The following is a 25564-nucleotide window of genomic DNA, read 5'->3' as shown; positions in this document are numbered from 1 at the left end:
GGTTGGCACAGATATCTTCTTCTGTGTTGAAAGTTTAAATAGCTATCACAGCATTTCATAAATTTAAACTTGAATTGAAAAGCTTTTCTTGTCTCCAAAAGAAAAACAGTCACATATTACTTACGTAGTAATTACAGGCTATGCAGCTGCCCTACAAAGTTTTACTATAAATGTGTTAAGCATGAACCACTACACAAACCTTATTCAAATTGCATTAAATGTTAAGCCAAAGAAATGTCATCCTCCACACCACTCCACACAATTGCTTACACAAGAACAATGGCCATCTCCCTAGTCTGAGACCTAAATAATGTAATAGAATCAATGCTGTTGATTTAGGCTATGGTTGGTTAAGTCATTACTGTTATTCCTCACCAAGCAAAAAGGTCTCCTTCCCCCTCATTATGCATATGTGAAGCTTATGCTAATGCATACAAATCTAAGAGTGAATAAGCTTCTTTGAAATACCATTTAAAGATTGAGATTTCAAGAAAAAGTGCATGGCTTCTATCATGATAAAAGTACTGACCTCAATTTCTACATTGCACTGATCCTTGCTTTAAGCCTTTCTAACATACAATTTAAAGCTTACACAGCATTTCCATTTGCCTGAGACTTTAAAAATATTTAGCTGGTCACACAAAGCACTGTAGTCATATCATGCCAGTAACAGAAGAATAAAGAGGACAAACTTACGATATGTTTTAAGGAAAGCTGGTAGAGTTATGATTTCGAAAAATTTCAACTTCGTCTTTAGAGGCCTTTACATCAGCCATTCTAAATAGGCAGTTTTAAGGCTGTTGTTTGATTTGTATGTATTATTTGAGCTCAGAAGCAAATGAATACGGCAAGATTTGGAGAATACTGTGGCAAACAAAGCTGTCAGGTTTAACGACCTAACACCTAGAGAAATCTGGGAACAAATCAAACTGGGCTTAAGTTGTATTTTACCTTAATTCAAAGACATAGACGCATCAAAATGTAATACACCCTTACCACTTTCTATTTTCTCAGCTTTTGTCAATAGGATCCTATTTAATGATTGAAAATATCAGGATCACCAGGGAGGTAATGTGAATATCGTGTAACCCCTGATAATCATGGGACAAAAAGGGCACTTTCCATGACTTTCTTCCTGAAGTCCCAGAAAGCCAGTCGAATCATGAGAAAACACTAGACAATCCCAAGTTTGGGGAGCATTCTTAGGATACCTGTCCAGAACAGTCTTAGGATACTTAAGACTTGTCAAGGTCATAAAAACAAGGAAAGACTGAGAACCTGTCATAGAACAGAGGAGACTGGGAAAACATGACAACTTGATGCAATATCCTATAATATCCAACTAAAATACCCCAGGTAGGATCCTGGAGAAAAAGGAAGGCTGGTGAAATCAAAATAACATATAAACTTTAATTACCATGTATCAGCATTTGTCTATTATGAGTTACAAATCTTTCATATTTGTGTAAGATGTTAACAATAGGGGAAACCAGGTATATGGGAATTCTCTGTACTATCTCTGAAACTTTCTGTAAATATGAAATTATTCCAAAATGCAAGATTTTTTTATGGACAGGCTTTTTATTTCTACTAATTGAAAATTAATCTTCGTCTGCACTAATTTTACAGTATAATTAATCTCTTAGTCTTACATCAACATTTTAAAATTATACACGAAGTGCCCTCAAATTTGTGGAAAGTTATTGAGTATACACAGAAGATGGACTCCAATACCTCAATTCCATCACCTCTACTTGCTTTTCAACCTGCTTCTCCACTGAGAAAGTTTGAGGAGGCTCACATTCACTAACCTCTCCTAATAACATGCTTTAAAACTAGGTGTCTGACAGCAAAGTGAGAAAAGAAACATAGTCAACTTTCCCTACAATTTATGCCGAAAAGCTAAGCAAAGTAAAATTTTCACTTGTCTCTTTCCTATAGATTGCAAAGAACCTGTCACTATTAAAAAGGTTTGGTCCATTTGAAGCCAGTGCTGTTGATGATGTGACTTTAGAAAGTATAGTATCAGAGACCTAGGGATATGTAAAAATGAGATTCTGAAATGAATGTATAAATTCAGCAAAGAATTGATAGCAGTGCCAGTGAAAGCACAAAGAAACTCAATTTGATTTCTGTGAAAGCATGTTTACTTTCAGTTAGTTGAATGAAACCTAATTTCTTTTTTAGGAAAGAAAATTGGCAAAAAAGCAGGATGTGAAATTTTTTGCAGACCCTGATTGTAGTAGGTGTGATGGCTGTAGTTTCAGAAGGTAGGACTAGGATGAATCAAAAGAAATCTTATAGTTAAATACGCTTGTTACATAGAAAAAAAAAAATACTTGAATGATTTATTTGATCATAAAAGGCAAGGTCCTGGGAGAATTTAGACTACAAAAAAGTTTTATTTTTATAAAAAATGACAAGCATTTCTGGACTTACCCTAGAGAGCTGAGAGATTGGGTTTTGGGTTAGGTGATAAGAATAGAAAAGAGTTGGAAGAGAAGATCTCCATGAAGAGATGGCAAGTGAGAAAGTGACAGGAAGTCCTTAAGTGAAAAATTCCCTATGTGGATAGCCATGTGCCTTTTCCTTATTGTATTGAATGAGATCCATTGTTTATTGCAGACCCTACAGTCTGCTACACCCAGTACCCATGGCAACAGAGCAGTAGTTGAAGGGGGCATTGGGGATGGGTGGGTCATTAGAAATTCAGCAGGAACAGAATGGCAGGCCTAGATGGGGCCAGGAGAAGAGAGTGCCTTAGGAATCCTTGATATTGGGGCATAATAGATGGAGTGGAGGGTCAGGCATTTATGTGAAAATTCAATGAAAGAGTGACATCAAAAGCCTGGAGGACTTCAGTATATAAAACAGCAGATATCTGGCTTTCATATATAAAAATCATGTGTGAAAATAACATACCAGGATATGAGTGTTTGGTGGTACAATGGAGGCTGTCTTTTTCCTTTATAATTATTCAATGGTTATCTAACAATTTTCCATCCATATGATGCTCTTACCTTCCTCTTGGCAAGTCTGCGTCATCCTTTTTCCACCGCACAGTTGGTTGAGGATCTCCTTGGACCTGACAACGAAACTCTACAGCTTCTTCCTCCAGCACCACCTGGTTAATTGGCCTCCTGAGAAATGCGGGTCGTTCTTAGGAAAAAAAAAAAAAGTAAAATAAAATGAATGTTGTGCATACTTCAAGCGCATTAAGAAAAAAAGCATAGAAAATATGTGGTTCATTTTTGGTACATAGGTACCTAATTTTATAGCTCAACTATGTCTTGATAAGGCCCTACAGATCCAATGTAATTGTATAAGATAAAATATCTTTGGAACACATAAATAACTATGGTTTGCATATAAATCCATACAATCTGTTGGAAAATATTAAATTGACTCTTCTGTGAATTTCTGAACTAAATCATGTGGAACTTGTCATAAAAAAACCCTGAACAATGAATTCGAAAGAAACAAGGAAAGAGATGATTATCTTAATCCATTAAAATGACTCAGAGTGGGAAAACTGAAAGTTGAAACTAATGGAAAATATCAAAAAGGAAACAAATATTAATATTCCATCAAGAACGTTAGAGAAAACTAAAAACGTTGTGCTCTCAAGATGAGTATTATCTAAATTTTCTCACTAAGGCTATCCATTTGATAAGGACCCAATACTTCCATGAATATTTTCACTTCATATATGATTTTTTTGTGTGTCTTAAATTTTTAAAAAATCTGTCAATCTAATTTTTCTTAAATAAAAAACACTATCATTATTAATTATTGTAAACTATTTACTGCTACATACTTTTCTAAGGCTACTTCTAATTATCTTCTCCTAAGTGTTCCAGATACTTGCCCATTTTTATTTACTTAACTTTTCTGTTTGTTTATTTCTCTAGTATTCTGTTTTAGTGTTTCCGTCCTTTAGTCTTTTGTTGTTAATCTGTACCTAGCCCTGTTAATCTGCATTCTAACACTCTTCTAAATAAAGCCTGGAAAAAATAAATTCCTGTCCGTAAGAATCTTACTATTGAAGAGAGGTATAAAACAAAATGTAGTTTTACATATCTGTAAACACTTCAATCTCTTGTCTAGTTTCCTCTCTTTTTTATAATGATCTGATTCTGATACAGGAAAAAGTCACCATTTAAATTTTTCTTAGCCCATGTCTCTCAATCATAGGCAAGTCCAATATTGCTACTTATTGAAGTAGGAAGAGAAGTCAAGGAAAAGAAAAATGAAATCCATAGGGAGTTGACACAATTTATGGCCATATGGCCATATTTAGTCACTTAGGACTTTAGTTTCAAACCCAATTTAAGAATGTGAATACAGTGGCACAAAAACTGAAACATATTTAGCAAGAAATCTTTAAGGAAAATAAATCACATCAAATAACATATGCTGAGTATAGACTGGAAGTATATGATTTTACTGACTAAATAAAGACCCATATTTATGAAACAAATGTGTAAGCTACAAAAACATATTTTACTGCAATAAAGTCAACCATCATTGGTATTCAGAAGGAAGACAACTGCATCTGTCCACAGGGCAGCTGACAGTAGGGATCAAAATTTTCTTTAAACACAGACAGACCTGCACATGCTCAAGTATCTGTACACTGGGGCCCCCAAACCCCAAGCCGTAAAACAAGGCTCATGGACTTTATCATGGAGAGGTTTTCTAATGCAAGATCTAGAAATAATCCATATAGACTTGAGGGAAAAGTTTGCTTCAAAAGATTTTAGGTGGTCAGAGACAATTAGCAGCTAAGTGTGCCCCTTTGACCACAGAACAAATCTGCAAGTTGGATAGAATTACTTAGTGTTCTCCTTTGACCACTGGACACTGTGTGCTCCAAACTATCTTAGTGCCTGCATAGTTCATACTGAGCTACTGTTTTTGGCAGTATATAGGCAACAGGATCAGTATCTTCTTACGAGTGTTTGGAATATTAACAGAAAAAGATGAGTCATTAGCATAGAAAGCAGGATTGATTTCTTCTTTGCTATCACTTAGGGATATTCATCCAGCTCATCCAAAAGCTGCAGTAACCCAATATTAAAAGAGATCCAAGCCACTGCTGATATCACTAATGAATGAGAAATCGTGTGTCAGGCTATCCCTCCTGTTCCCTCCGATTTTAAAAGGGAAATTGTCCTAAAACTTGGCATACGGATGAGTAAGCTAAGAGAAGTCTCTCCCTCATCCACTCATTCATTCAGCACATGTTAATGCAGCTTCTCCTATGCCAGGTTTCGAGCTTGGTAGCTGGTGAAGAGCCAGCAGCTTGGTTTCATCAGAAAAGTGGTGAGAGATGAATCTAGTTAGTTGGTAAATGGTGAGACAATGATGGGCCTTCTATACCATGTCAAGGAATGTGAGCTCTGCCCTAAAGGTGATAGAGAGATGTTGAAAGATTTTAATTAAGGCAGCAGCATTTTTAATAAGCATATGAAAATGATCGTGTTGGCAGATCTGTGAAAAATGAATTAGAAGAGAATATGAAGCAGTGAATTAGGTCAAACAGTTATTGTAAGAAATTATTTCAGCTTAGAACTGACAGTGGTTCTAGGGATATGGAAGAGGGAACAGAATGAAGAGATACCAGAACTGGGTGATCAATCAGATGTGGAAGGAAAGTCTACAAAGATTCTAAAATTTCCATTTGGCAAACTGGAACAAAGTGGCAGGTAAAGTATGGATATGGTGTGTGACTGTGTCAATCCTTTCATTGCAGATATGGTAGATATGAAAAAAATGGACCCCTTACACTTAAGCCATTGTTAGCCTTCTGTTACTTGAAGTCAAATGCATTCATAATTAATATGGTAAAGGAGGCTACTTATAGAGAGGAGAAAATAAATATGATTACGTCTATAGACATAGAGAACCTGTTGGATTAAAAAAATTCTAAATAAGAAGGAATCACAAGAAACTTCTTAACTATAATGAAGATATTTTATCAGAAACTAAATGCAAAAATTATTCTTTAAAAGTAATATACTAAAGTCATGCCTAATACAATCAGGAACAAAATGGACATGCTGACATTAATAATCAGTAAGAAAAAGAAGGAAAGTGTGAGTATTGGAGAAGAACCAAAATAGTCATTACTTGCAGACACTCCACAATACAAATAATACAGAACAGTAACTTCGATCATTGATAACTGCAACAAAAGATAAGAACAACATAGGATCATGGCAGCAATGCTGGCAGTATTGGAAAATCGGGGATTTTAGGATAAATTGTGGCAAAATCATATGTTGGGATGTTAATGCTATCTCTGTGTCTATCTCTCTAACATGGAAATTTTTCATGGCATGATGCTGACTACAAAGTAAATTGCATGAGTATATAGATTAGTTCCACTAAAATACACATGAATATCTTCAGGCAAAGTTATTGTATGTTTCCTTTAACATGCCACCAGTCACAAAATTGCAACATATGAGTATAATTAATTCAAAGAGCAAACTTTGAAAGAGTTGCCACAAAACTAAAATTGTCTCTTCGTTCAGAGGACACCATTAGGGTCCTTGAGGATTTTTTTGGTTATCATACCTGTTCTAAGTCCCACTATTTTGTATGGAGACACGTGGAAGCACCTGATTTACAATTTCAAGAAGGAAGAAAGTTATGGGGTTCCCTGCGGTTGTTCTGATGAACTCAGTAGGGGTGGAGAACTTTGCAAGGAACTTTGTCTATTCTCTTCTGCCCTCAAGCAGAGTTTAGTTGCCAAGCAACTAGATAACCACAGGAGACTATGTGGTATAGAATTTTTGGAAGCCTAACATTGGTTTATGGTGGAAAATGCAATTCAATTGATTTAAAAAAATGGACAATGCAAAGAATAACCCAGAAGAAAGTCATTTGCATATACATGGCACATCAGAAAGGGTTTTATACCTGAATGTACCTGAGGTTGTGCCTTCCAACAAAGTAACATTGAAATTTACCAATTCGTTGGAATTTGGTCACAACTTTTAAAAAATTGTTCTGAGAATTACCATAGCGCCTGTTGCAGCAATTATCTCTAAATTGTGTTATTCGTTATTTCAGTTGTTTTCTGCTAATTATATTAAGCTCATCTTCTACTTTGTAATTTTAACAGCCCACAAAAAAACAGTATGTTAAAAACTGTAGGTTTGCTTAACGTTTATTTAGATGGAGAGACAGTTTTTGGGAGGAATTATTTTCAGTTTACTTAACTAGACTTTATTTCCAGAAAATCTGAGAATCAAAAATATGAGTATTAAAGACTAAATAAGTTATACAGGCAGAAATGTATTTTTAAATGCTTTGCCTTTGCAGGGGTTACTGCTACCATAGCCAAACACAAAACCACACCCCTTTCAGACGCAAATTACAAAAATTACAAGGAATTATCTCGGGGTTTATGGTTTTGTGTCAAAATCATCTGCAAATAATGTAGTTAGAAGGATTAGAAAGTAAGATGACAAGAGAAGCATCCAGCAAGTCGATAACTGACCACATTCAATACCCATTAATGCCCCGTGAAGTTTGTACTCCATGAAGCTCTGGACAACTACAATAAATATACATGAAACATCTTGAACTACTGACTAACAAGCAAACCACATTTTAAGGCATGTCAAAATAAGGTCACTGATTTTTCTATGTTGTTACCTTATGGCTGATCACACATTGAAACACAGGTAGACATCTCAAGGGCTATTTGCTGAAGGTTTATCAATGAGATTAGAGTCCCTCTGAATGGCCCGTTCCTTAATTACATAGCCATTGCGTGATCAGAGGCAATGTCTTTGCCAATGCAATTAACATTTTTTGTATTGTGAGATTAACTGGATTTGAATCGCCTGCATAGTTTGCTTATAAGGTTAATCTCTCTTGAGATAGCAGTGTTCTTTGGCAGCGTGGTACTATGTAAAGTACAGGTCTCAAGTAGCCAGGTTAATTTAGTTCCAAATTGGCATTGTGGAAAATACAGCTTTGTATGCAACTGTAATAAAATCAAATGCCAAGTCTCCTTGTGGTTATGTCAATAATATTCAGAAATCAAAATATTCACTTCAACCCCAAAACCATAAATCTGAAATGTGGTTGCATAATATCTCTTAACTTTCATACTTACATGCTACAGTGAAGGAAATTAAGTGTCCAGAGAACAAATTTCTTTCAACTGTATTCAGTCATTGACTATGGCTGTAAAATTGGCAAAGGCTATGCTGTGACAGCTATTACTAGGACAACCTTAACAATTTAAAAATAAACTTTGCTTGACATTATAAAAGTAGCATTATGGCAATACTTATATAGGTAGAGTCCTTTAGGTCCTCTAAGACCAAAGCTATGCAGTAAAAGCACATGAGACCTAACCACTGCTTGTAAATCTTAACTTCAGTGACCCAGAAGGATCCACTACCCAGTAGTGTCTATTAAACTGGAAAGTGAGATGGCTAGTCGTAGTATGTCTCCTTTTCTAAATGGGTATGTGTGAGGGGCAGGGGGTTATGATAGCCATTGAATGCGAATTACTGTGCCCTTCCAATATAGACTGGATGATAATGATCAGTCTGCCTGACTGGGATTAAATAAATCCTTGCTGCACTAATTTCTCTTCTTGCCAAGAATTTTCTTTGTCTGAAAGAAACCATCCTGTGAAGCAAAAGCAAACATAGGCAAATATTCTCAGAGGGAAAAGAATGCCTTTCTCACCATGCTTTAGAGGCAAAGTTTCGTGTTATTGCTGATATGATATGATATGAGAGTCACACTGAAAGCAGGGGACCTGCCTATTCATTTCCCTAGCTCTATTTAAACACTCAGAGCCTGGCACATAGTAGGTGTTCAAAAGATATTTATTAAGTAAGTGAACAAATGAGAAATATTTTGCTGTTTTAAAGTTTGCAAGTTAATATTATTTAAAAGAACTAAATCGCTCTTAACAATCACCTTGATTTTAATAACACCTTATGTTTTAAATTCTTAAATGAAGGTTACAAGTTATCAATAACACACAGATATTTCCTAAGGTTTGGTTCTGAGATTTCTTCCCTCATAGCTTTGTCCCACGGTATCTCAACTACACTCAGGCCATCAGCTATTACCTCTCACTCAATAACTGATATCAATATAACCAGACCCAACCTCTATCTTCATCCCGAAGAAAGTAGTCATTTGAAGAAAGCCTCCAGTGTAAAAGACAGAACAATGCAGGCGAGAGGTCAGGGAAAGGAACTTAGAAGAAAAGGAGGAATGCATCATGAGAAAATTTTATTTAAAAAAAAAGAATATTGTTAAAATCCTGAGATGCAAGATAAGTTAAAACATCCATGAAATAAGAACAAGGTGCTATAAATAAGGAATATTTCAAGAAAAGAAAGATCTGGGAGGTTTAACATCTCATTAATGAATTTATGCTCGACAGAGAAATGGAATAGAAAAAATGGACAGTATATTTCATTGACTTGTATGAATAGAGCGTTTTTAGATTGAGATTGCTCAGTAAGTGTCCAACCAGTAAAAGGAAAATAAGTGCCAAAATGAGGCATGGTATTGAAACATTTCAGAACCATGGGATAAAGAGAAGGTACTAAGTAAAGTTTGGAAAGAGAAAAAAAAAAGGAAAATGATCGCATAGGGATCAAAAGTACAGTAGACTCCTCAACAGTAACGATGGAAGCAAAATGATATTGAAGTGGCGACCTTAATATTTCGAGCAAAAATATTTTTTTAAACTTGAATTCTATAACCAGCCGAAGTATCCATTAAGTTTTGGATTGAATAAAGATAGTTTGGTCTGGAATGTGCTCTAGGCTCTAGTCAAGGAGAAATCAGGAGAGAAACACTGTTCTGAATATAGGAGTTAAACAAGAAAAAAAAAAAAAAATACAGGATATAGGAAGCAGGGAATCCAGCATCAAAGGAAAGGGAAGATGAATATCAGAATGAAGTTTCTGGGGTAGATCTAAATAGAATCCAGCCTGGTTGGACAGGGCAGAAGTCTGACGCCTCCAGGATGGCTGTAGCAAGAGTAGACTTAATAGCTAAATAGAATTTAGAGAATTTTAAACCTTCTGCTGAAGATTTCAAGAAGAATTCATGACAGGCATAGATAAACATAAGTAAAAGGAAAAATGGATTTATTATTAATTCAAAGAAGACCAAATATAGTGCCAGAAAAGTAATGCCATTATAATAGCATAACACTTAGCTCACAGTCAATATTTACAAGGTTATAATAACTTAAATTCTAAATATTAATACAGTCAATGTTTCTAAAGTCAATATACTGAAAAGACAAAGAAGGGAAAAGACAAAAAGAAGGGAAAGTACAGGTGAGAAGTTGGAGAAGGGAGTATAAGTGGGCCAAATCATCATCTTCCAAAATAAGAAGTTAAAATGTATAAAATTGCAAAATAAGCACATAGAAATATGGAAATAAGTCCCAGGAGAAAAAGATAAAACAGGCTTACAGGAATGTTCAAAGATGAGAAATGTGTGTGTGTGTGTGTATGTATGTGTGTTGGGAGGAGGGGAGGTTGCAAGCTCTTTCTGTATTTCATCATAAGTTTTGCAATACTTCTAATGTCTATTAGAAATGTAACACAGAAAATTTTTTTTCATGTATTACTTTTACAAACATTTAAAAATCATTAGGAAACAATTCTTATTTTTAGTTGCTTTTTAATGATAGTTAAATTCTAGATAACAGATATCCCAAACCTACCCATAACTGGAAATTTAATTATGTACTTCAACTCTAGTTTCTCTGTCTTCAGGATCTCTAGAATTTAATTAACATATGTAAATTGCTACAAAGTATTCTTTATGAAGACATCTAGACTGTGCCATAGATTTTAGTGTCCTGCAGTGTGGTGCCTACTTCTAATTTTTAGATTTGGTACTGCCACTTAACTACGATGCTACTTTATGGTCAGCAAATATTAAAGAAGAACAAACAGCATAAATGACTCAGAGAGTATGGCAGAGTAACATTTTGAAAATTAAGTCACACTGATTAAGACTTTTCCTAAAGCGCAGATTTTTAAAGCATAATTTGCAATTTTCAAACTAAAAAACTTCTAAGTCCAATCCCACTTATTAAAGAGTCAAAATACTTGCAGATGGCTATTGTATTGGTAAAGACCCTTTAACCTTTTCATTGGTTTCCTTGCCATTATAAGTGAATTATATTTTTGAACAATTAAATATCATCAGTTACTTTTTCTGTATTATATATCTTAAAGATGGAGTTGCAAAGGACATCTAAAAACTTCCATTTAAAAGCTGGAAGAGTACGGAGTTGTCATAGTAGCCAGAGTTTTAAAGGCAGAAGTGTTGCTACATGAAAATAGAATTGAGAGAGGAGAGGTAAACTGTCACTAACCAGCTTTACATTTATAAACCTCCCACCAGAGATAGAATATCTAACAACGATTAAATACAGATAGGTTTACTAGAAAACATTTTCTGGATATAGAGCATCAAAATAAACTAAAGAAGGCCTCATTATACATAGCACACTAGTTATCTTATTTTCTCTAAGAATTGGGGAATCAAGGTACAGGAGGGGGTCTTTCCCATGCAATACTTGTCACAATCTTGATTTAGACCATCACTACTCTTTTTATGTTTTATTTCTAGGTTTGGATGTTGTTTTCTTATCAATTATGGGATTTTAGTTTTTCCCTCAACTTAATATTGTACTTAGGTCAGTTCTGACTAGTTTACACCATGAGATAAACGTTTCTCAGCTTCCTAAACAAATTGTTCCAGAAGAACTGCCTGTAGACAAATTCAATCTTTTTGGTTTATAGCTACTTTCAAAATAATTTAGAAGTCCCCCCGTAACTCCTGACATATTTAGGGATATCCTTCAGTTCTCATCATATTTTTAGAGAAAGTAGGGTGAATATTTCATAACACAAGTCACATTTGGTAAGTCTAATTGTTTGGGTAATAACACTAAACCCTTTCAATTTTCTTCTGAAGGCAATATATACTGCTGTAATGAAACATTTTTCTGTTCCAAAGCTGGTGGTAGCTACAGAAGAATAGAGATGAGTGTTTCTTTAAATAGAATAGCTGTACTTGTGGGTTTTCAATGCTAATGTTCAGTGACCGCTAATTTCATATCTTAGCAGGCAAAACTGTATTTTATTCATTACGGAGTGAAGCACATTTTGAGACTCTTATAGATAGATAACTGCATGAAATGTAAGGGCAAACTGATATTGTCTGAGCTCTCTGTAGGACAGAAATTTACATGCATATTTTGAACAGTTTTATTTTTACTGTTCAATTCCTTTAATGAATTATGGGATCCTGGTTTTGTCATTTGGGACTTCAAGCTGCTTAGTATCCACAAGGAGTATTACCAGAGATTACCTGCTACTCAAAGCAATTGAAAAGAGAGGCCTGCACTCTAGTACATATTCATAAACCACACCTAACACTCTAAATGTAATGGAAACCATAATATGGCTCTCTTTTGCATCGCAGCACGGGATCCCATTATACCATGGGTGGCACATCCCAAACTGCAAAAGAAGTTTCTTTAGGGATGTATGCCAGATTCTGATGCTACCTCAGTGTGTTCTGGAGTAATGACATAGGATCTTATCATACCATGCACAGATTCAGAAGATTATTTTACTGGCACACATAAAAAAGTAATTTGAAATTCACAATTATCTCTTGCATTTAAAAAAGAAATCATAATATCTGCAATAGTGACTCTCTTATTCAAATATATATAGAGAGAGATAGATATACACACGCATCTATATATGTGTGTGTATATACATATGTGTATGTGTTTGTGAGTGCGTTTGTGAGTATACATATATATTTCCATACAGATACTTGAATGGGACTTCAATGGGACTTCAATGTCATCTAAAGGAATGTTTCATTTTCCAGCATCTTTAGGATCCCCATTTTCCCCAATTTTCTGTCATTGTATTTCTCTTCCAATTTTCCACAGCTGCCCTGTAGCATTTTCCTTACTTTCGTTTAATTGGCCACTTTACTACCTCCAATTTTCTCCTTCCTAATGCTTTCTCCACTATTTCTGTGATACAGATCTAATCACGTTTTCACTAACTAATTGAATTACTCCAGCTAAAGAGTCCTTTGGTTTTTAAGTTGAAGAAACATGAATATTATAGCAAAGTAGTTGATCAATTTTTTTCTAATTTTGATTGCATGTGTATAACTAGCAAGCTAGTCTTTTCATCATGAGGTAAAACTGAAAATAGCTCAATCTGAAATTTTTTAAATTAGAAAACAAGTGAAATGGCTATGCACTGCACTCTCTAATTTTTAAAAACCTTACCCTGTGTCATGCACATAATAAATACTTCATAAATGTATCACAACGGAATGAGTGATAAACTTTAAAGGTATATAATCTCTCAAATAGATTTTGAGAAAGGACAGTTTTTTACATCCTGATGAAAGGCAAAATCCTATGAATATATATGAATAAAGTAGGTAAATTAATGTTTCAAAAGTTTAATTCTCTTCACATCAAAGATTTCATCTGAAAGACAGAACCAGAAAACAAGACAATTCTAGTCTATTGAGCTCACCACAAGTCATAAGTAACTGTCCCTGTATGGCCTGGTGTTTGGTATTAGCAAAAATATTTAAAGGAAAAGGAAAAGTAGGTAGTAAATAGCAATTTATAATTTAAAAGAGAGTTTTACCAAAGACAGTCAGCTCCGCTGGATCACTGTCTCTTTCTCCCACCATATTGGTGCCAACACAGGTATACATCCCTGCATCACTTTTCCTGGTATTGGAGATCATTAGTTTTCCACCACGGATCTGTTAAAATTGAAAAAAAAGAAAATGGAAAGGAAAAGAAACAGAGAAAGAAAGGTCACTAATAAATAATTTTAAATATTTAAGCACATTTTTTTTCTCTAAAAGAAATAGCTGAGTGTCTAAGACACAAAACTCTCCCACTATTTTGGCATCTGCATGTGTACTTTCTTCTCTCAAATTCACCCTCAATATAAGCCTCCATATTCCCTTTCTAGAGAATGCTTCTTTAAGGCAGTCTTCCTCTCTCTCGCCTGGTCCTATTTTGAATCTTGTGACTGCCCCCATTAAACCACAGTGGTTGGTCTTCACTCTGAGATTCTGTTGAATGAATTTCTATTGACATTTGTCGTCAGAATGAAGTACTAGATATCTGCTTTGGATAATATAACGAAATCTAATTGACTCAGAAGAATTCAATGAGTATTTGTTGAGTACCTCTGTGGGCTGGGTGGTGTTCTAGGCCTTTGAGATTCAATAGTCAACCAAATAGTAAAAATCTCTGCTTTCATGGAGTTTACATTTCAATTGTTAGTATTAAAATTATCTTTGCCTCATCTTAACTATATTTATGAGATAGTTTTTGAAGAGGAGGTCAGGTTGAATAAAAACAAAATTTTTTTTTGAATGATGAGTATGACTTGGTACAAACCATTGGCTTCTCATATGTGGTCCCTAAATGTTTCTTAAATGAGAAGCATTTTTGTTTGAATAAACAAATGTAATAATGTTAAAATGTCTGTTAGTTAAAGGGTACATTAAAGCAGAATAAGGTTTTCAGTAAGTGAATCATCAACTTATAGCTTCTTTTCCAATAAAAATTTTTTTTTATTATTTATCTAGTTCAACAATCTTAACTTTACAATGACTGAGTGTTCTTAAAGAGATATGAGATAAGAATATGCTGGTTTCCTCCTTTAATTTTAATTTCACAGGCAGACAAAACTCAAGTAGGTATGTTTTCATCAGACTTATTCAGGCTCTAAAACTAGCCATGTCATAGAAAGGGATTTTCAACATTTTTTTTTTTTTTTACTTAGGAAGAAAACATAGTCAACCTATTCTCAACTGTATACAGTAGAGCATAATAAATGATAGGTTTAAACCACGGAGGCCATTTCTCCTTCCCCCAAAGCTGAGTGTGACAATATGATTTGATTTGATTTGACCAGTGGAGCTAAAGCAACATTTCACCAGAAGAAAGGCACTCGCATATAGGGACTTGCCTTCTCTTGCTGTAGCTGGAACCCTGAGACCAGTATGAGAACCAGCCCGAGCTAGCCTGCTGGAAAATGAGGGGCCGTGAGGAGAAGAACCAAGATGGCCAGCTGAGAGACAGTCAATGGCCAGCCATGTGAGTAAAGTTATCCTAGATCATCCCAGCTGTCAGCACACGTTTAAACAAGCCACAGAAGCATGAGAAAGCCTAGCAAAGATGAACCAAGCTAGCCCAGAGCAAAGAACTGTCAGCTTACCCCCAGAATCATAGTGTAAATGCAATGGTTATTATATATCACAGTATTTGGGGGTGATTTGTTACAAAGCAAAAGCTAAATGATTACAAACATGAAAAAGATCTTGAACAGGAGCACATTTTCATAAGTTTGGTACCCGAGCACAGACCATTGGGACCAAATTATCTTTCACTGTAGATCGTCACAGTGTCAACAGTTCAAGCCAGAATCATATGGAATATGTTGTGATCTTTTGCATGGACTCTCTCGTCCTGTGTTCTGATGTAATCACAATGTACACATAAGAATAAAACCTCATTTACAAGATATTTTTAAAGAGAATAGACACCCAGAAAATGTAGACTTTTTGATAGAAATGGTACATTTGTTTCATTGAGACATTATTTTAAATAAAATATATTAATTCTCAGTTATTGTACTGAGTATAAAAATTATACTAAGAACCATGTCAGAAGGTTGAGGCATTATCTACTATTTCAGTGGACTGCTCTAACAAACTTCACATACACATGCTGAATGGATCCTCTGAAAAAATAAAATAACTATATGCCATTTCTCTACCTTTTTACCATTTTCTGGGTGTTCCATTTTGAATAATAATTGACTGATTAACCTGATCACCCATTTCCCTTGAAAACAGACTATTTTTCTACAAGGGTTAAACTGCAAAACCGGGCAGTTATTTTTACATTGATTTTTACTTTCTATCTCTTAAACTTTGAAATGAGTTCTCATACAATATTTTAGTTAAAAATATTACATTGGAAAAACTGGAAAAGAGCTTGAAATATTTATCACCTCAGATTATTTCCTCTTATAAATTTGAAAGTAGTATGAAAAGAAATGTTCTAGTTAATACAGTTTATGGCCATCATTTACACTTTGACACATGTATTGCATGATCAATAGATGCATTTGGAGATCTTAAAAAGAGCTTCGACATTAGTATCCTACTGCAAAGATATATTTACATATTCAGATTGGTCCAGTTATTAATATATCATATACTATTTGAAGCCTCATTCCAAAGTTTTTATTTTTGGTTATCTTTTTTCAGTCCTTTCAATACAGCGTAAATAGTAATTAGCACTCAAATACAGTTCTACAACTTTATTACCAAGAAATAATAAATAATATAAATAAAATATTATAAATAATATAAGTAAAATAATGAAATACATCCATTTTAAGCCTTGATAGTCAATCTCTCTAGGGGTCCATTTTAGTTTAACTCACACTTATTCTTTCTTCCTTGTCATCAATTCGAATTTTATCTTTTTTCCAGTAGATGGTGGGTTCTGGGTGTCCCCGGGGAGGTTGGCACTCCAGGATTGCAGGCTCTCCGGCTGCCACTACAACATCTGTGGGATTTTGCCGGAAGTCATCTCGTAACACTGAAGAAAAACAATTGTAGTAAAAGAAAACTCAATGACAGTAACTTTAGCTTTCTCTTGCAAAAGGTAACTTCAAGTCTTAACTTACTTTGTTCTAATAAAATTTACTGGTATTTACTGAGAACAGAACCACGCCCATCTTAAAATATGTTAGAGCCAATCTAAGCGCTTCATCAACAGGGAAATGGTTAACTCTATGACTATGAACCTTTGCTATAAAATCTGTGTTTAAAATGAGATAAGCCTAAAGAAAATAAGATGAGACACATTCATGATATAGTTTTGACATTTAATACAAACTCAAAGTACAAAACTGTTTATGTAGTATGATCCCATTTTCTATTTAAAAAGCATATACATATACATACACGTGTGTAAATGCATTAAAATAAGTTGTTATACTTGTTATACTTAAAGCCCTGAAACAAGTCATGTGCACGTGGTCTGGGAGCATGTATGCCTGTCCAGTCTGGGAGGGGAAGTGGGGTGAGAACTCCTTGAGAAAGCCCTTTCTCGTGACATGAATATGGACAAGATCCACACTGTTTTCATTACACTTCTGAAGATAGACTCATTGTTCACCCTTGCAATGCACTAGCACCCACATACACAGGGCTACATTTTCATTCCGTCTGCATCTCCACCTGCCGAGCGACATCTGGGCAGCGTGACATTCGGAGCAGAGATATCCCTTATAGCGGTTTTGCCAGTCTGAATTTCCCCTCCTTTCATTAGGAGAACAGCAGGTTGGACCTCCGTTGTAACCTCCGAAAATCTGGCATGCCTGGCTCTCCAAATGTCACCTATCTATCTGTGCACTTTTCTTCCCCTGGCAAAATGAAAAGCCTGGAGAAATGACTCGGTCCTATCAGACTGCAGAATGCTGGTTTTATTTAGCAAATAAGGACTATATCTATTTTAGGGTAAACATTAGAAAAAGCAGTTGAGAAAACAGGTGAAGGAGATTAAAGGGTACAAGCTACCAGTTATAAAATAAATAAGTTACAAGGAAGTAATGTACAGCACAGGGAATATAGTCAATACTTTATAATAACCTTGTATGGTGTGTAATCTGTGAAGATATTTAATCACTACTTGTACACCTGAAACTAATCTAATATTGTAAGTCAACAATACTTCAATAAAAAATGTAGTTGAGACCAGCTAATACACCATATAACACAACTGCCTCTGCTTTTTGTAACTGCCTTCACTTTTCCTATTCTTTGATATTCTAACACAGACAAGGTTTTTTCCCAATGTACCTTGGGGTAAAAAAATAACCCCCCAACACAAATATATGTGTGTATATGTATATGTATGTGTGTTATACACATGTACATATATATACACACCTGCATACATATATACATATGAACACACACATACATTTTCTATATACAAATTGGTCAAGCTATTTGAAATTGGTCAGCTATTTAAAATCAAAATCGGGCAGCTTGTGCTAACTTGTTATGTAAATCATCTGCTGCAAATGTGGATTAGGTCAAACCAACTGCCTTTCATGTCCTGTAATGAGACCCACTTCAGCACTCTGGTTCTTTGTTGGGCCAAGTCTCCAGGTTAATTGTCATTCTCCAAATAAATAAAAATCCCCTGTCCTGAAAATAGGTCCAGAGAGACAACTGAGTGACTTTTAAGGCTTTTCTTTTCTTGTCTCTTGCAACATGGTTTTCCATCTTAATGAAGTCATGACCTTTTATGAGATTAGAGAACCTTGTCTCCTATCGAAGGAGCAGTAAGGAAGAATTCAGCACAAATTGCTCACTCTTAGTTTATAAGCTGATTAATTTACTGCTTTAGCTGCTGAGGAAATGTGTTCCATTTTAGCACAATGAACTGCACATTTTTCGGTTCTCTTGTCTAACTGGCAAGAAGGATGTGATTTATATGCATAGGGGTTTGCTTCTGAATGCGCTGAGGGAAGTGTGCATTTAAATGTGATGTTCATGCAGGAGGGTAAGAAGGGGTTAGTTAACACTGTGCTTCCCTATTGCAGGTAAATCCTCAAGGTAGAGCAAGCTGGTGACTCATTTATATCCTGAATACAGAACAGCTGCCTATTTATGCAATGTTGAGACCCGCAAAACTATGGTAACAGGGTGGTGAGCACCCCTACAATATCCGGTACTGGCAGCAAGTTGTGTTTTGGCAGGCTCTCAATCTAGTCCAAAATGACACATCTGGACAGTCGGAGAACCTTCTCCAGAACTGGTCTCCTGACAAGTAAGCCAAAAAGCCTCTGCTCAAACGGTACTTAGGACCACCGCAAATGATTCAGAAACACAGTATTACATCAATCTGCAACAAGCCAAATTAAGAGAAAAAAAAAAAAAAGGTCCTTTGATATGGGGGATAAAAAGGAGGAAAATATCATAACAAACTAGGGGCTGCTGCTCTTAAACAATATAACGTGTGTTTATGGCGTTGACAAAAAAGGAAAATGACTCCAATTTGCAAATGAAGCCAAGAAATCTAACATCAACTGTAATTTTAGGCTTTCCGACTATTCACCCAGAGAGTAGAGTGAGATAATAGTATAATTGGTACTGCACCCTCTTCAACTTGTAAAATGCTCTCTGGGGTTTATAGAGTAATTCATTTTTGCTTAGTGAGACCATTTCTTTTACATCTTTGGGGATAATAAAATGTGTTTCTTCTCTCTCTCTCTCTCTCTCTCTCTCAAATAAAACATTCAAGAGAAAAACAACCCTTTCAGCAGGTTCTAGCACAGCAAACAAATATAGAATCTGTCTTAGGAAATAGAAAGTCATTTTTACTCATCTCAAATTGTATAAATGTTCTGATACCTGCTTCTGTGTTTCTGACGTTTGTATACCCATTCACAAATGTAAACAAAATAAAATGAAATATTTATTGTTTCCAAATTTTTGCTAATTATTCATTTCTGTCTTGGATTTTGCCCTCGGCTTTATGGCAAGTGATAAAAAATAGAAGGTGTTCTCTAGTAAAGGATTTATGTATGTTAGATAACGGGAACTAAAACAGTCCTGTAAATGTAAAAAAGCAAAGCAAGTCCAAATTGAGTCGATATTCTTTTTCTCATTAAGCTCCTGTTCTAAAAAGAACTGGAAGCCATATTTTCAATGAGGCTTGACAACGAAGCCAAAACAAGAACATGCAGCAATATGTGTTTACCTAAAGCTCCAAACAAGTCTTTAAATAGGGTGAAGAGAAATAAACATGACGAACTGAAAAGAATCTGGTTAAAAAGACAAAAGCTGGGGGCAGGGTAGAGGCAAGTTGTACTTTAAAGAAAAAAAGATATAATAGGCACACTTTTGATATAGTACTTGCTTGCAGATCTAAGTTTAGAATACAAGGGTTCAAATCTCCATGGGGGAAAAAGAGAAATCTAGTTGGCTAGAACCCAAATACTCATTTCTCTATATGAGCTGAAAACACAAATGAGACTTCACTAAGCTAGCCATAACCTGGGTTAGACTTGAATTCTCTTTACATTGACAGGCACGGTGACTTAGAAAGTTATTCTGGAAGATCAATAAATTCTGAATTACTACTGTGTTTGATATGATAGAGTTCATATTCATGACATAAAGATTTGTAACAAATTAATTCAATTCTACAAGAAGACACTGAATACTACAATGTGCTTGGCGGTGTCTTATAAAGTGGTTAAGGGATACTGTATAAAACAGAAATGACACGACGGTGCCTGCGGTAGGCTTGTTCTCTAACGCTCCACAATAACCTCTCCCTCTTGGTATTTATTTCTTTGTCTCATCCCCTCCCCTTAACTGTGGGCTGGACCTGGTGACATGCCTTTAATGAAGTGATGGAATGTCATTTCAAAACTTAGGTTACAAAAGGTTGTAAGTTTCATCTTTTTGGTTCTGTCTGTCTTTCTGTCTGTCTCTCTCCCTCTCGCCTCATGTGCTTACTCTGATCATGCAAGGTGCCACACTGCTCGATGTAGAGGCCCATTTGGCAATGACCCGAAGGCAGCTTTTAGCCAACGGTAAGCAAGGAACTGAGGCTTCAGTCCACATCCCTTGAGAGCTCAAATCCTGCCAGCAACTACTGAAATTTGGGAACAGGAACGTCTGCAGTTGAGCCTTTACATGAGATCATGGCCCTGACCAACATCTGCATTGCAGCGTTGTGAGAGAGCCTTAGGAGGAGACTAAGTTAACTCATGTCTGGGTTCCTGACCCACTAACAGTAAGAAAATAACTGTGTGTTGTTTTAAGCTACTAAGTTTTGTGGTAATTTGTGATACAGCAATAGGTGACTAATACAGTGCCCTAAAACAGCTTCACATCTAGGTATCCCTTTAGAGCAGACCTCTTGGACTCTTGCTTCTTACTATCCCACATTCTTTAGCTCACCAAGTCCTCTCCCTTCTGTCCTAATTCAATAGTTCTCAAAATTCTTTTTTGCCTCAGTCAACAGAGACAAGGCAAATCATTACTCTGACATTTCATCATTTTAAAATAAATTAGCAATAATAATCAAATGAGACTGCATAATTAGCAGACTTCTGAAAGACACATTTCTGACTTACAACCTATACATGCTTCCAAGCAGTTATTAAAAATGTAGAGCCTAAAACATTATGGATGAAAGTATTCATACACACCATCAGATAAAGAAGACCATCCACAACAAATTAAACTGATCACGGGAAAGGTAATTTAAAAAGAGATATGTAATTAAAAGCATGGTTAGCAGCAGTTGAAACTTCTGGCAACTCAAAGCAACGCTGATCACAAGGCTTCCATGCCAGCAGGATTTCTCTCTGTATGTGCACCTGAGCTGTCAGAGCTGTGCAGCAAGAGACTTCTCAGTAGAAGACTGACGACTAGTCCTAAGAGATGTCCATCCAGTGCATATTTTAGTTTAAGAATACAAAATTTGAATAAATCTTGATACTTAAAAGGACCGTCAGAAGCCTTTAGTCATGCATAATATATGAAATAACAAGAAATTTTTTTAAACTTGCTTTTTTGAATCAGCAGCACACACAGTAACACTTTGATCTCCCTATTTTAAAAGTAATTGCCCTACAATAACAGCTAATATTTAATGAGTACACACTATGTGCAAAACCTGGCATCATGGATATGTCATAGGTCATTTGGAATGACCTATTGTAGTGGACAAGTACAGAGTCTGAACCCTGCAGGTCTGACTCTAGACCCTAAGCACAGTCATTATGCTACAATGATCTGTAATATCACCTGTATCTATTTATTTTGTCCCCACTGCCCTAGTTCAGGATGTCCTTATCTCTTCCTTAATTACTTCCAGGGTATCCTATTTAAACTTTTTCTCTGATTTCTCTTTTAATCTCTCTATTGTAGCTATTATGAGTTTGCTAAAGTGCACATATGATGGCATCAATTCCTTTTTTTTTTTTTTTTTTTTTTTGCGGTACGCGGGCCTCCCGCTGTTGTGGCCTCTCCCGTTGCGGAGCAACAGGCTCCGGCCGCGCAGGCTCAGCGGCCATGGCTCACGGGCGCAGCCGCTCCGCGGCATGTGGGATCTTCCCGAACCGGGGCACGAACCCTTGTCCCCTGCATTGGCAGGCGGACTCTCAACAACTGCGCCACCAGGGAAGCCCCTTTCACAACTTTTTAAATGGCTTTTAAGAAAAACTTCTCTTCTTAATGTGATATCAAATGTATAGAATCAGGTCTCTGTGTTTATATTTCCACGCTCATCACATACATTTCTGCAACCCTCTTGCCGTCGACACACAGAGGAACATCTAATTATCGGTGCATGTTAGCATATATGGTCTTTCTGCTTGAAAATCTTCCCCAGATACCTCTTTGTTCCCTTACTTTTTCCTATTTCTTTCTTCAAACCCATACTGTTCCTTCAGTGTCAGCTTCAGATTCACTCATCTGAAAAGTTTTTTCTTTTACACTTACACAGGACTAGGTTACCCACCACAGGACTCCCATCTTTTTTTTTTTTAATTAATTAATTTTTTTTTTTATATTTATTTTTGGCTGTGTTGGGTCTTCATTTCTGTGCGAGGGCTTTCTCTAGTTGCGGCGAGCGGGGGCCACTCTTCATCGCGGTGTGCGGGCCTCTCACTATCGCGGCCTCTCTTGTTGCGGAGCACAGGCTCCAGACGCGCAGGCTCAGTAGTCGTGGCTCACGGGCCTAGTTGCTCAGCGGCATGTGGGATCTTCCCAGACCAGGGCTCGAACCCATGTCCCCTGCATTGACAGGCAGATTCTCAACCACTGAGCCATCAGGGAAGCCCAGGGCTCCCATCTTGAAGGGCATCAGACGAGTTCATTAAGTATACTTGACAGGTTGATTGAATTGATGAACTCCTCTTCAAAGGGTGTGTTGCAGTCTTTTTCTTATTGAATAAAATACACTACAGTGTTTTAATTTGATTTCAAAATGTCATTTCTGAAGAACTATTTAAGTTGGTAGGATTTAAGAGACAGTGCACTCGACTTGCCTACCTACAAGCTCGTATATCTCTAAAATAAAAGCCTGGCAGTTCAAAAAGGTCAGAAATCAATCACTCAAAGGAACAACTTATTTATGTGCAACCAATAAAACTGCTAGCACAAATTATAGTACATCATAGTAAATATTACAGTGGGTTAGGAAAAACAGTGATAGCCATTTCTACCACTGGTACACATTATTTTCCTGCCCTCATCACCAGCAGCACCTCTCACCACGGGGAATGATCGGGTGTAACCGCAGCCAGCCTGAAGTTCAGGTCCTCTGCTCTACTTCCCAGGAAAGTGCACTGTCTTGTCCTGCTGCAGTAAATGGCTGTTGTTGACAGCCATGCTCTGACCCCAGGGGGAGCTCCAGCCTCAGAATGAAACTGAGGCTCTGCGAACTAGAAAAAATATCTGGGTTCTTGATGCCGTAACTGAACAAACCAATTCTGAAGACTGTGTTAAATCTGGACTTTCTACGTATGGGATCTAAAGAAGTTTTCTTTCATTTTTAGGCCAGTTGAAACTGAGTTTTCCCCTTCAACTGAAAGCTCTACACGGATAAGTTACAATAATTCTGTATTTTTCTAAAGTTGCAAAGACCGAAAGACCTAATATAGCTAAAGAGGAGCCATCATTCACAACAAACTACTTTATTATATTTGGTACAATCAAACAAGATATGGTCAGAATGGACAGGCCAGCCACCAGCTAAACAGACAACAAGATCTGATATTTAGGGAACAAGTCATAAGTGGTTTATTCTGCACAGAAGGGGAATGGGAAAGAAAGAACTCAGTGAGGAGACATCCTGCTACCGCTGTGCAAGCTGACACTCTGGCACCTCTGCAACACGCTGACAATTCCAAAATGAGAAGGTCTCACCCCTCATCCCACTAAGATTCCCTGTGCAAGCAAATTCACTTAGCAAATGATCCAGATAAACCAGTGGTATGAATTGGAGCATGATAAATGAACAGGGATACCCGGCGACTTGCTCATTTTCAAGTCATAGCATTTTGTGAAGCCTCGAATTCTGCAGGGAATAAAACACACAAACACACAACTCATCCAAAAGGAATGGCCAGCTCCAAATTCCTTAGCCAAGTCTTTATTCTCAAATCCTTTTTTTAGCCCTGTTCTGTCCTCATCCGCAATATAATTTGAAGTCCCCCTAAGAGTGCCAAGCCTTCCTTAATGTTTTCCATTAATGTTTAAAACTTGCTGAAGGATTCTTAGAAATTGCATGGAAACATCATGCTCTCTGTAATTTGTATCCGTAACCTCTGTAATGCATATGTTCTCCTTGGGGACCAAGAGTTGAGATCATTCATAAACTCTTGGATCACATGTGGCACTGCAAACTGGTGACATCTGACCACGGCAGACTCGAGGCCTGTCTCTGGTAATCATTTCCTTTGGTTTGAGTTAAGGAGCCAGCAGTTGGCACTCCTTCAACACTTGGAAGTCCTATTTTTGGCAAAGCCTAGCATCTGATATTTGACAGGGATCTGCATACCCTATCCATTAGCTTGTGAGGAAGTTGTGGACTGAGGCTAATTAATGTTTAATCAGTTCCTCTTTTTTCTTAAAGTGCCATTGTCCACAAAATTGGTCATGTGGGATCGATGTTTCCAGAATCACAGAAAACTCAAAGGCATGAGGGGAACTTAGAGGGTGTGTCCAAATATAATAGTAAGTCAGGAGGAGAACGGTGTGTAGAATTGAGGGTACTGGCCTAACTGTGTTCAAGGCGGCCTTCTTCTACTGTAAAACAAAAACTCTCCACATCCCCAAAATGTTCTACTCTGCTACCCAACCTCCTTCCAGCACCTGCCTTTTTGCTAATTTCAATCTCAGTCACAGAGATAGCTATACCTCTGGATATTGGAAGAAATAATACACTGAATTTAAAATTCAGAACTACACAGATTAATCCTAAAAAAAGCATTAAGCGATGTTTCTCAAGATGGTAACAAAGGGAAACACCAGATTATTTCAAGCTTAAATACTGCCTCCTACTTTCTCTAAATCTGGGTTGGGGCATTAGTAAATAAATAAGTAATCACAACATCTTTATAGCATTTACATTTACAGGACAATCACAAATAACCATCTGTCTGCTTCTAGCTCTTCAACCTGGTTCATGTCCCATGAGCCTCAAGTTTTCAGCTAAAGAAGTTAGGCTTTTAGGTATCAGGAAGGCTTGTTACAGGCGCTTTGTGGAATGTTTTCTTTTTTTTGGCCCACTATTTCTCATTTTTTTCCCACACTCTCTTTTTTGCCTCATTTAGCTCTCACTGTAAGACCAAAGAAAACAAAAAATTGAAAGGGACAAATATTTTTTATATTTTATATATATAAAATTTGTATATATATATAT

General features: G+C 36.4%; 1 protein-coding gene across 1 annotated transcript in view; it reads right to left on the bottom strand.

The window, feature by feature from the left end:
* Nucleotides 1–25564, bottom strand: part of ROBO2 (roundabout guidance receptor 2) — a 570503-nt gene that overhangs the window by 146777 nt on the left and 398162 nt on the right. Inside the window, exons 3-5 of the mRNA XM_024731557.1 lie at nt 16545–16702; nt 13716–13836; nt 3021–3159 (exon numbers count right to left, since the gene is read on the bottom strand). Coding sequence (XP_024587325.1) covers nt 3021–3159; nt 13716–13836; nt 16545–16702 — 418 coding nt within the window. The remainder of the gene's footprint in view (nt 1–3020; nt 3160–13715; nt 13837–16544; nt 16703–25564) is intronic.

The sequence above is a fragment of the Neophocaena asiaeorientalis genome, unplaced genomic scaffold (genome assembly GCF_003031525.2).
Source record: "Neophocaena asiaeorientalis asiaeorientalis breed wild unplaced genomic scaffold, Neophocaena_asiaeorientalis_V1.1 scaffold330, whole genome shotgun sequence".
NCBI lineage: Eukaryota > Metazoa > Chordata > Mammalia > Artiodactyla > Phocoenidae > Neophocaena > Neophocaena asiaeorientalis.
Note: the sequence above shows the minus strand (reverse complement) of the source record. Positions and strands in the feature narration are given on the sequence as shown.